General features: G+C 40.1%; 1 protein-coding gene across 1 annotated transcript; it reads right to left on the reverse strand.

Moving 5' to 3' along the window:
• Nucleotides 1–1,414: 1,414 nt before the first annotated feature.
• Nucleotides 1,415–2,485, reverse strand: ACTBL2 (actin beta like 2). Its single transcript, XM_059061146.2, is given in 4 exon segments — nucleotides 1,415–1,543; nucleotides 1,546–1,829; nucleotides 1,832–2,362; nucleotides 2,365–2,485. Coding segments are annotated over 4 exon segments (1,065 nt in total).
• Between the last annotated feature and the right edge of the window lie 10,269 nt (nucleotides 2,486–12,754).

Below are 12,754 nucleotides of genomic sequence, written 5' to 3' on the forward strand. Positions count from 1 at the left end.
ATGCATAAAGACTCCAGTTTAGAGATTTAAAACACAAATATAAGCTTCCTAACTAAACGGAAAAGAGAAGAAATTCCCCTTTTCCTGAGAATGTGATAATGCCTTAATAAGCAACCCCCCCTCCAAATATTCTAAAATTTCAGAAAAAGACCCCCCCAAAATACAAATATCTCTGATATTCAGATAATGACAAACCACAGAATAGACTGAAATAAATGTGCTAGTACTTAAAATTGGTTGAAAATCACCATTGGATTCATTAAAAAATTTTAGAGAGCGTAGGAAGACACACTGATGTTTTCTAAGATGTTGATATCTTAGAGACACTTCACATTAAGAGGTATTGCTAGTTACTGGACATAATAATACAGAATTATTCTAAAATCTTTCCAATAATAAAATTGGAAATACTATACTGATACTAGAATTTATAATTTTCAAAGATGCTGCAGTTATGTTTTCCCACAGTGAACTCCTTGATAAGAGAAATATCCAAAATCATGGCCTATAGAAATTATTCAAGACATGCATTATTTTGCTAAGTAGTAGAAATAAAATTATCCTTGTCAAGCTGCAGCATACTGACATTAATTAATTTACTATTACAGTATCTTTCTCTCTCTTTCTATTTTAAAAGTTAGGCCTTAGCTGTAGTAGTTTTGCTGTTTTACAAGTATAATGAAGTTCAGTAATTTAAACATTAAAATATGTGTTTGACCAGCAGAATTCCATTCTGAGCTGAAAATAGTTGATTTATAAACAATATTAATGGAATGCTGCTGTTTCATTATGCTAATTTAATAAGGAAAACAAAATAAGGAGTCACTAAAATGGTGACTGTTGAGGAATTAAGAAATTCACATTAGCTGCTCAGATAGCCAGATTTATCTGTATATTTTAAGATAAAATATTCTATTTCCTTAGTGCTTATGTAAATATGGATTTTCTTCATCCATATAGTTCATTATCTCTGTACAAAGAAGTAAAACAAAACCAAAATTCTAACTAGTAAGACATGTTTGCTAAATACATATACATTTTTAACAGGGTGGTACAGCCTGCTATTGTTAAATATTTTAAGCAAGAACTAATATTTAAAGCTTGAAAATTCTGTAAGGACATTTCTCATTTTACTCCTTGTCACTTATTTTCATTTAAGCAAGTCTACATTTCTTTGAACCCTAAAGGTAAAGAAAATAGAATAGGATCTCAGAATCCTCCTTAAATTGATAGCGGTCAAGATATGGTTAGCTGGTGGGGAGCCCACAGTACTTGGCTTGAGATGAGTTTGCTGGTTTACCCACTAGCAAGCGTGGAAGATTTACCTTGACTCAACTGCAAGTGGATAAAAGCAGAACCATTGCTATGACCTAGAAGTTGGGGACAGTGTAAACGCATTGGCATGGAAGCCCATTCAGAAACATTTCCTGTGGATGATGGGAGGACCAGCCTCATCATACTCCTGCTTACTGATCCACATCTGCTGGAACGTGGACAGGCTGGCCAGAACGGAGCCCCCAATCCAAACGGAGTACTTCCGCTCCAGGGAGAAGCTATGATCTTGGTTTTCACGGTGCTGGGTGCCAGGGCTACAATTTCCTTCTGCGTCCAGTCAACAGTGCCAGGGTACATAGTGCTGCCTCCAGACCGCACGGTGTTGGCATACAGATCCTTGGAAATATCCACATCGCACTTCATGACAGAGTTGAACATTGTCTCATGGATCCCACTGGACTCAGTGCCCAGAAAGGAAGGCTGGAAAATGGCTTCAGGGCACTGAAAGCGTTCATTCGTAGTGGTGATCACCTGCCCATCGGGAAGCTCGTAGCTTTCTCCAGTGAGGAGGGTGAAGCAGCACTGACCATTTCTTGCTCAAAGTCCAGGGCCATGTAGCACAGCTTCTCTGTGACATCGCGAACAATCTCCCGCTCAGCTGTGGTGGTGAAGTTGTAGCCTCGTTCTGTTAGGATCTTCAGGAAGTAATCAGTCAGGTCTCTGCCGTCCAGATCCTGACGAAGGATGGCATGGGGAAGGGCATAGCCTTCATAGGTGGGCACAGTATGATTGACCCCCTCTCCAGAATCCATCATGATGCCTGGGGTCCAGCCCGAGGCATAGAGGGACAGCACAGCCTGGATAGCCACATACATGGCAGGTGTGTTGAAAGCCTTGAACATGATCTGAGTCTTCTCCTGGTTGATCTTGGGGCTGAGGGGTGCCTTGGTGAGGAGGATGGGATGCTCATCCAGTACCATGCGGAGCTCGCTGTAGAAACTGTGGTGCCAGATCGTCTCCGTATCGTCCCAGTTGGTGACCACTCCGTGCTCAATGGGATACTTCAGGGTCATGATGACTTTCTTACCTTGTCCCCCGTGTAGCAGTCCTTCTGGCCCATGCCTACCATGACCCCGTGGTGCCGGGGATGCCCTACCATGGAGAACACCGCTCGGGGGGCATCGCCAACGCCAAAGCCTGCTTTGCACATCCCTGACCCATTATCCACCACCAAGGCAGACAGCTCATCGTCATAGTGCTGGCTAGAATCTTCCAGATGAGTGAACAGAAGTTAAATGTAGAGTAAGTACCAGACTCTGGTGGGCAAGAGAGAGAATGAACAGACTGAAAACACTTCAGAGCTGCCTTCAAAGAGGGAAGCCTGTGCTGTGATGACAGGTATTTAAAGGTACACATTGGCACCACCCATGTCCTATTCCACCAGTTCTCAGCATTTCTGGGTGGGGTTGCCTCTGAGGTATTGATAATGATGATGATGATACAAATCATTAGTAGAAAATTGCCTACCAAATGGCCAAATCTCAGGTTACTGTAGTTAGGCAACCCACACATGGCTGTCAGCCTGCTTTGGCACAGTGTCTAGATAACTATGATGATGGAATGGGGGATATAAAAGCAAGATGAGAGGAAGCTAGTGTGAGGTATGGGTAACACTGCCAAAAGGGCCACTGCCTCCCCGGTTTACCTTCCGGGTCTATTTTCTCTAACTAGCTTTGACTTTTCATTCTTAATGTATTGTTCTTATGAGTTTGACTTTGCAAACTTTACTTTTTCAAGACTTTTTTTTCCCATTAGATTTCTAACCCCACAGGATATCATCATGATAGAAACTATTTTAATGAATGAAAATAAGGAATGGCCAAGAGAGGCCTGACAGTTGTAACTATAATGCATTTGTATCTTATAAAATTTAGGATATTTAACAGACTTCTAAGCCATTAGAGATCAAGAAAAATCAATAAAGTAAACCACTACATGTTTTGTTTTCTGATGTAAATTTCTAATAACCAAATTTCATTAAGCATTATTCTGGTTAGACATTGTTCATAGAACAATGTCTAAACATAGGTTTATTGTGTCCATGTTGATTGCACAGAGGCTGATTGTTCAACCATCTTGTGTGACTTATTAAAGTGCAGATTATAAAAATTTTATTTATTTGCAATAACTCTTGAGTTATACCAGCAATGAACAAAAGTTTAGCGATAAGGTAAATTTTAAAGTAATATATTTGCACTGATCTTTAAAACGTTTTGATCTTCAAGATTCATATACTGTGTTATAACATCAAATGTATCTGTAATTGTTAACATGTACACAATTGAAATAGTAAGTACTATATTAGCTTTCCTTCAATTTTAGGTTATATTACCTACCCCTGATCATTTCATAGGAATAGTATGTCTGAGTTTTAGTTTTAATATAGAAATATAGACAACTTGGTAATATGTGTACAATGATAAAATGTAGGATATTAGTAATGTCTTACAAAGAAAGAACAATTAAGGGAGTTCATTACTTTGTTCCTATACATATTAGGTAAATAAGATATAATCTTCCCTGTCAGCTCTTCTAAAGCAAATAAATTTTTCATGCCCATGTCTGAGTTCTTGAAAACCTTCCTTTTGGTTAATTAGTTAATCAACTAAATAATGGTCACTTTGTAAAAGGTAGTAGCAGCCCTAAAGTACTGGACATATGTGTATCCTGTAGTTCCAAGCTAGAACCAGGCAGTGTTTTTGCCCATGAGCTTCCTGGAGAGTCATGGTAACACAAAGCTGTGAGTGTCTAACCCTCTTCTTTGTCTACAAGTTGATATAGAATTATTTTTCTCTGGGTTTTTCCAGTGCTTTACCCTATAATGTGACTTTAAAACCTTCTGACAACCAGTCATGAAAAAATGTCTGCTTCACTACAAAATCCATAGCTTTGCTTTTTTTTTTTTTCCCACTAGGACCATCTTTTCCCTTAATTTTTTCTGTAACTGTAAAATCATTTCCTCTGTCAACAGAATTGAAGAACTTCACCTTCAGACCTTCACACTGAATGGTTTTGTGTACTTCCTTTTCTTATAGCACAACGAAGCTTTTGATTAAAACAATATTTTATTGCTATAGGATGGTGCTTCTGGAAATGTCTTTTTCATTTTTAGACCTGTTACAAACTACATGCACATCCTACAAGACTGAAAAAAAAAAAAACCCCAAACAAAAAACAAAAACCCCACAACATTGCATTTAGCATCAGTTACTATTTATGAATCTCCAGTCTGGAATATAAAACAAAGCCATGTTGATATAGGAGCCCATATGACACCAAGAACAACCTTTAGAGTCTAGATTTATGAGAGCACTCTTCTTAGAATTGCCTTTGAACTGAGAGCTGGATGGTAATGAGTCCACACAGCATAACTGATGACTTGAGAGTGAGGCTGATGTGTGCTTTTGCTAGAAGACCTTCTAACCTCTGTTTAATTTTGAGTCCCAAGAGAAATTTTCATCAATTATATATTCTTAAAATAAGACTAAGTTCTTTTAATTAACCCTCAACAATACAAGAGGAACATATCATAATTCAACAGCCATTTAAAGATATCATCTGTGGGACTGGTTAAATTTTTTAAAAGTAGCAAGAATTTGTATGAGTGAAACATAGGAAGATGGGTTTACAAAGGCTGGGCTGTGGGAGGCTGTTCCTGAAGGTAAGGATTTAATAACCAATGGGAATTTACATATGTTTAGTTAGTTACCTAAACCTAAAACCTATGGGGGCCTTTATGATTAACTTTTGGAAGCCCAGAATATCATTTTCTTTTACATTTGGCCTAGTTTGACTATCATGCAGCTATACAAAACCCCAAGGAAGGCATAGGGTGTGGGATTATATGTAAGGACAATTAGCTAAAGGTGACTTGGAGCAGTGCCCTACTCCCCATCACCTTGCCTTTAACAAGTAACCTTCTAGTGATTCAAGCCACAAATACTTATTAAACATCTCCCATGTGCTGGGCTCTGGTGATGTACTGGTGAATAAAACACAGCCCTTATTTTTAAGGGGTTAAATGCCTGGTGGGTGAACGTCACCTCTCAGCAGGCTGACATGTGGTCACTCTGCACTGATGCAAGAGTAGCCAGCTTGTGTTCTGATGGGGTACGGTCTGGGCTGCACCAGGCTTGCGACATATTTTGAATATCATTCCCCAGTACACAGATAATCATGGTTGATGTATAGAGAGAAGGAGCATGGGGTGATATGAAGGAGGAGGGAGAAGCCCTTGAACCTGGGGTGAGGGGGAGGGGAAGGGCGAGGCTAGGGAAGAGGATCCCTGAGCTGAGTCTCAGAGGATGAACAGGAGGCTGCTGGCAGTCAGTGGAGGGAATATCGCAGGTGTGAATGCAACCAACTTGGAAAAAAGTCAGAGAATCAAAAATGTATTTGGAACTAGGTATCTACACAAGTGTCAGTAAGGGTTTGGTATGGGAGTCTGGGTCCCAGTAGGCACGAGAGAACTCTAGAATTGGATGTAACTTTCCCTCTGTGCACAGATTTGACTAGGGGCCCCTTGGCCATGTGTACATAGAGGCCAAGTCTCAGTGATTATCTTCTGTCCCCAGACTCTCTTAACCAAACTGCTGAGACAGAGTTTTAATGAGGCCCCTTTCTGCTACCACCCTAGGGATTCAATTTAGAACTTGAGGCCAGCTACTTTCCTCCTTGCTCTTTACTTGTTTCTTTCCTTGTGCCCCACTCTCTTTTGTCCTTTGTAGGTTTTGCACACGTATATACCTCTTCCACTGTGTAGACTGCTCTGAGACTCCCCTTCAGCTGTACTCTGCTCTTAGTGGAGATTTGATACATGTTTAATAAACAAGTACATGGATGGGTAGGTAGTGAGATTTTTTTCGTGACACACGCTGATCTGTTCATTGATAGATTGATATAGCTGACCACTTTTGAAAATTTAAAAACTGCTTTATTTTATAGTTAAATACTGTCTAATATTTACATATCATATTGATAAAATGGCTTAATCATATCTTGGGAATTATAATTGTTTACTCAGGAGAAGTCTCTAACATATAGCTTTAATAATTTCTTATGATAAATCCACCAGAAGCAATTACTACTAATAATTATAGTGATTTTCTATTTATTTGTTTTAATATATAATATTTTATAAAAACGTATGAAAAATTTATAAGTACAACAAGCACTCCCTCGAATAAAACCCGACTTACCTGTTTTTCTAAAATTAATTTTTATTGGAGTAGAGTTGATTTACAATGTTGGGTTAGTTTCTGCTGTACAGCAAAGTGAATCAGTTATATATATATATATATATATATATATATATATATATATATATATATGTCCACTCTTTTTTAGATTCTTTTCCCATGTAGGTCATTACAGAGTATTGAGAAGAGTCCCCTGTGCTATATGGTAGGTGATTATTAGTTACCTATTTTATGTACAGTAGTGTGTATATCTGACTCACCTGTTTTTTAAGGCAGGCATGGGCAAGAGGGAGGAAGAAGTGGCATTTTGAGGTGAGGTGAGGTGCCACGTGATCAGTTCCAGGAAGCACTTGGAAGGATAACTGGGGTGCAAGAATTGTTTCAGTGGTGCAGCTACCACAGCTCCCAGCCCCCAGGCTGTGCTGGCCTACTTTCTGTAAGGAAGACCAATGTTCATTCCACAGGGTGATAGGGCTCCCCACTGATGTTTAACAGGACTGGAAATGAATTTTATGGCAGTTCTTCCTAACTTTTAACTTTAAAGTATGCCACAGATCAGCTTTTAGCTAGTTTGACTGACTTGTAAACAAAGTTGTTAAGAGGAGGAATGAATTCCTGTGTGCAGTAGGTGAACCTTGGAATATATCTTGACTCTAAGGAAAGAGGAGGAGAAGCAGGGGAGGAAGGTTGTGCAAATGGAAATGTCATTATTCACAGCAGCTTGGCCACTGCTGATGTGAAGCAGATATTATCCAAGACTGAGGCAAGCTCCAAGCTGTGTTGTGATTCTGAAAGGTGGAGAGAGTAACAACAAAAATTGTGAATACTGATCACTTAGTGTGTGCCAATCTCTTTGCTAAATGTTTTCCTTACATACACCAGTTCTTGAATCATCATGACATTCCTCACAAGGTACCCATCTTAGAAGGATTAAACTGAAGCTTAATGAGAAAAGTGACCAAAGATATACAGAGTGATAGTGGCAGTGTCCAGCAGATCAATTCCAGAGCTTTGCCTGGAGGTGGGCTTAAAGAAAGGGTGCAGGGCATCTGACTGGCAACCAGTGAGAGAGGAAGCCAACTAGGACTATGCCTGTGAAGACTTTGTATTCCCTGTTGGGAAACATCATCTTAAAGTGTTCAAATACCATCTTAGAGTGAAGGCCAGGTTGAATATTGAATTCAAAAGAAAACCAAACAAAATTCTTGAGAATTTTAGCAGGTTCTTCCATGTTATCGATTGGAATATCAAGACCTCTCATCCTCTAAGTGGAGAAAAGAAATGGCGACTTAATGCCTGGACTGAGAAAGAATCTATTATCTAAACTAAGAAAAAAGCATAAGAGTGATTTCAGGAGGGAATAGTAGGACGGGCTACTAAAATGCAAAAACTAAATCATTATGGTGAATGAATGCTTTGGATTGCAGCCATGTGGCAAGTGAAGTCCCCCGGGTGTCTGTCTTCAGACCCCAAATGGCATTGTCTCCAAATATCTAGATTTGACCATGGCATGCCAAGGGTGAATAGTAGAAAGTGTGGCAAGGACTTTTTACTTTTAAGGGATTTAGGAAGCGTGGTGAGCATGGGTGAGCCTGGGGTACCTGAATTCATCTGATGGTCTCTGAAGCAGGCCAAGAGTAGAAGTCAACCAAAATGGTTAGGAACTGCAGATTATAGAGGTGAAGGTGGCAAAACTTGCGAATAATAAAATGTCAGGTCAAAATAAAGACCTTAATGATCAGACCATCTTAAGAATATGAGCTGGAGTGAGGGATAGTTCACTTGGGAGCTGAGATAATAATTCACTGAGTGTGTGTGGACCCAGGGCCGAAGGGAAGAACTTAACAGAGAGGAAACCACTCTGAATGTAGGTATTATCTGATACAGGCTGGGGCTGGAGAGATCACGGGTCCTTAAGGCTAATTTACGGAGTCCAGTCTTTCATTAAAACTCAAACAACAAAACATGAAAAAAGCCTTTCAGCCACTAAGTTGTGTTTGCTGTTTCTTCTTCATTCTGGGGAAACTGGCTTTGTGACTGCTCAAGTATCATGCCTGATTTCTTGCACATTTTCATTAAGATCATCTATGAGTCCTTGTCTACACAACGGGATTATGATTGTCACATGCTGGAACACAGCAGTCTCTCTTCTCTGAAAGAGTATTTGCTGCTCTGGGACTGTGCTGCCCAGGCTCAAGTACATAGAAGGGGAAGACCCAGGATGAGAAGGCTAACTCAGGGTTTGGAGGCAAAGTAACTTACTTTCCAGGGGAAAACTTTTTGACTGGTAGGATATGATTCAATGTAGTTTATTCTTTCTTAAGTCAAAGGAAGCAGTCTTTCTGGGGAATCTCAGGAGACACAGCTAGGGAATCATTTCTGGTAGTTGGGACTAGTAAGGCCTCCTGAGGGTTTTCTTAGTTATCTTTTTGCTGATGGCACGGCAGCACATTAACTGTTGACAGGAATGGGCAAAGAGACCCTTTGGGGTAGAGTTTAGGAGAGGAGGTCCTAAACCTCTTCTGGATTTCCTCCCTTCTCTGTAAGTTCTGTCCCATAGGAAATCTAGAAGACAGGGCAGTGGAATATCAGAATTACACCTGCCTGTTGATGGTTTCTGTTCCTTTAGTTATGTCACGAGGTCCAGGAAAAATAACACCGAAGAAGCTACAGAAAAGACAGTCCTAGTATTTGGTGCAGGATCTGGATTGCTCATCGGGGCCAGTTCTCGGTGTAATGCAGAGCAAGCAGACTGGGCACAACTTCTTTGGTCCACGTAGTGTTCTACAAAGGTTTTTTAAATTTTTAGTTTAAATATTTGCAAAATAAGTAGATTTCTGAATTCCTACTTCTCTTGGGAAAAAAAAGGAAGATCAAGCAACATTGGACCTCATTCCCAAACTACAGCTGAATAGCAGCTACACCCTTTAGCAGGGGCGCGAGTTCTCCTTTCCCCCTTGACCCCCATGTTCCTGTGGCGTTGCTCCCACCCAGCTTTATCCATGCTCCGTGTAGGCATGTGAGTTTAATATGTTCTGAGCAACTGAAGAGGAGCATGTGTTTTGGAGGGGTGGGGAGGGAAAAAGACAGATGGAAGCCTGTGTTCTGGAATCCTTTGTTGTTCTGGGGATGAGCGGGTATTCACAAGAGAGAAAAAATACTATGGGGCTGAATTTCTTTAATTACATGACAACTGTCCAATGTAATTCTTAGTCTTTAGGAGTTTAAAAAGGAATTCAATTTGAAATATGGTAAAGGCAAGAAGGGAAGTTCTGTTCTTCATTGTTTTATTGAGTTTGGGATATGGTAGAATGGGTTTGTTTTACAGAAGGAAGGATTTTAACTAAACAATTAGAAGAAAATTGCTGAGAATATAATGCATTACACCTCTGTTTTTTGGTGAACTTCCTCTGTTGCTGCTTTGAAGAGAAAATTAAGAGGTTTAGTGCCTCGAATTTTCTCCTGTTCTGGTTGAGCAGGTTGAAAAAGACTGGACTGAGTTTTTAAATGGTGTTATCTCATTCTGGACCTTTTTTTCCTCCTCTTTAAAGCAGGAATTCTGTCCCTATGAGGGAAATGAATGTGTTTTCACTTCTTCAGATCCCTTTCCTCTGAAACGATGAGTTCTTTGAAAAAGGGCACCCAAAGATGCCACAATATAAGAATTTGCCCAAGGAAAAGCATTGGTTGAAGCATTCAGAGCAAGTCCTCCTTTTGTTACATCCAGCTATAAGTGGAATTTGGGTCAAACTAGTAGAGTATCTGACATAGCCTTTGGGATTGAAATAAAAGAGGAAAAATTATTTTTATGGTATCGCTGGTAAACATTGATGATATTTTCAGTTCTAACCAAAAAGGAAAGAAGAAGGGCTTCAGGTTAGATAGAAGGTTAATTAGAAGTACTGTGTGGGACATAAAAATGCAAAAGAATTCAGGAATATTAACCCAAGGGCAAACTTTGCCAAAGGAAGTAAAGTGACTGAGGAGAGATATAAAGCAGAATTTTATTTATTTTATGTAAATCAAACATTCATTTACGGAAATGAAAGGTTAGCATATGACTCACACGTGAACCTGTCACTCCTTGCTCTAAAACTTTGGATGACTCCCATTCGCTGTAGAGCAAAGTCCAAACAGCTTAGTATAGACTTTAGGGCCCTGTATTATCTGGCTGCAATCTATTTCCCAAGCCTAGTATTTCCCATCCAGGAATCTTATGTTTTAGGCTTCTGGACTAGTTGCTACTCCCATTCCCTTGGACTTGGTGATACTGGTTACTCTACTGGGAATGTCCTTTCCACCTGTCCTTTGGCCTTCCATCAGTCTCAGATGCTCTCCAGTTTCCCCAGAAGGAATTAATCTCTTGCCTTTCTCAATCCTACGGCACTTAGTTTATATTCTTGTTGTAGCTCTTATCCCTTTCTGCTTTATGTTATTTTGTACATTGTTGTCTCCCTCACTATACTCGCTAGATCGTAACCACATTTTATTTCTAACAGGGCCTACCACAGGGTCTTGCAACTTTAGTTGTTTAATCATTGGGTATTGACCTGTACTTACGATGTTTATTTTTAAACGGATACTTGATTGATTGGGTATGATAACATTCCAACATGTTCTGTGTATAAGTTCTAATTGAACACATCCAATACCAAACTCATCAGCTTCTCCAAAGTGCTCTGTTTATACCAGTGACCTCAAAATTTTCAAAATCATTCAATTTTCTAATCTGGGGGTCATTTTTGACTCAACCATTTTATTCTTTATTTTTTTTTAAAACATAATGTGCTATGGCATCAAATTCTATTGGGTATTCTTTGAAATAATTTCTATTTTCTTATTTCTGCCCCTATTTTCTCTTAGTTCAGGCCTGGGTCACTTCACGGTTAGCTAAGTTCCAGAGTACTTTGCTGAGTAACTCTTCCAACACCAAACCCTTCTGAAGACCACTGCCAGCGAACTCTTAAATCATGTATACTGAAATCTCCCAGGCTCCAAATTTGCTACCACATAAAATCTAAACTTCTCTGCCCTGCTCTGGTTCTACAATAACTATCCAAACATAGTGGTTAAGAACACAGCTCTAGAATCTGGCAGAGCTAGGCCCATCCCCACACTTATTATGTCTGTAAACTGGGGCATTTCAGAACTTCCCAAAGTCTCAGTTTCCTCTTCTCTAAGCTGAAGATAAGTGTATCTACCTCATAAAGTCGTCTTTGGTTTGGCAAGAGATGATGCCTATAAAGCGTTAGCAGAGTTAGCAGAGTAAGAACAAGAGTGCAGTAGGTGTGGGGCAACTATCATTACTGAAAAGGAGGTGAAGGGCAGGCAGCAGAACAGCCCTGGCAAGGGTCCTAGTGGGGACTGAGCAGACCCTTTGTATGGGGCAGGAGTCTATGTAGAGTGCTAAGAAAAGGAAGTTAGGGATAGCTAAAGGGAGGTGGACAATTGGTGAAAGACCCTGAAGCCAATGCTGAGTGGTTTGAATTCCATAAGCCGGATAGGGATTGGTCATCCTGTGTCAGGGGTGGCTACACTGAGTAGAGATGGAAACTAAACTGTTTCTCGGGATTCATTGATTTAGACAGTGTACAATCGTAGAAAAAGGCAAGAGGAGTCTCTTACTGATCTAGATGCAGTGCTTTCGTGCTGCTGGGGTTTAGAGGCATGGGGGGTCCTGTTTGCACCTTTGATCCCGCGTTGGCCTGATGCTCACTGGAGTCCTGCGGTGGAGCTGAGCATGGTCCATGGAGAGGGCAGGGAGGATCGTGGCAGCCCATGTAGGCTTCTCATAAGTGACCCCACCATGTGAACCATGCTCTTCCTCATAATCAGTGGTGATTATTGGCAGAAACTAGAAACCTGTAACTGGTCTGTGGTCCATTAGGCATCAGCAAGGGTTGTTGACATTGTTCTGAAGCACCCAGTTCTGGCCACTTCTTACTGGCTCAAGATGATTTACCTGTCCAGTAAGGATGCTGTATATACCTTGCAGTTTTGTTTAGAGCATGAACATTTGTTTAGGTAGTTAGAATCCTAAATACCTTTTGAGCATTTTCTAATTTGTGTCTGAACATCTACAGATAATTTGTAAGAAAAAAATTCACAGTTCTATGTGAATGATAGTTTAGACATCAGCAGAGATCACATATTTATACAATATACAGTATATTTTTACTGTTTACTTCAGGATGTGTGGTGAATTGGCTAATCCTACTGGT

This window comes from Kogia breviceps, chromosome 4, assembly GCF_026419965.1.
Source record: "Kogia breviceps isolate mKogBre1 chromosome 4, mKogBre1 haplotype 1, whole genome shotgun sequence".
NCBI lineage: Eukaryota > Metazoa > Chordata > Mammalia > Artiodactyla > Physeteridae > Kogia > Kogia breviceps.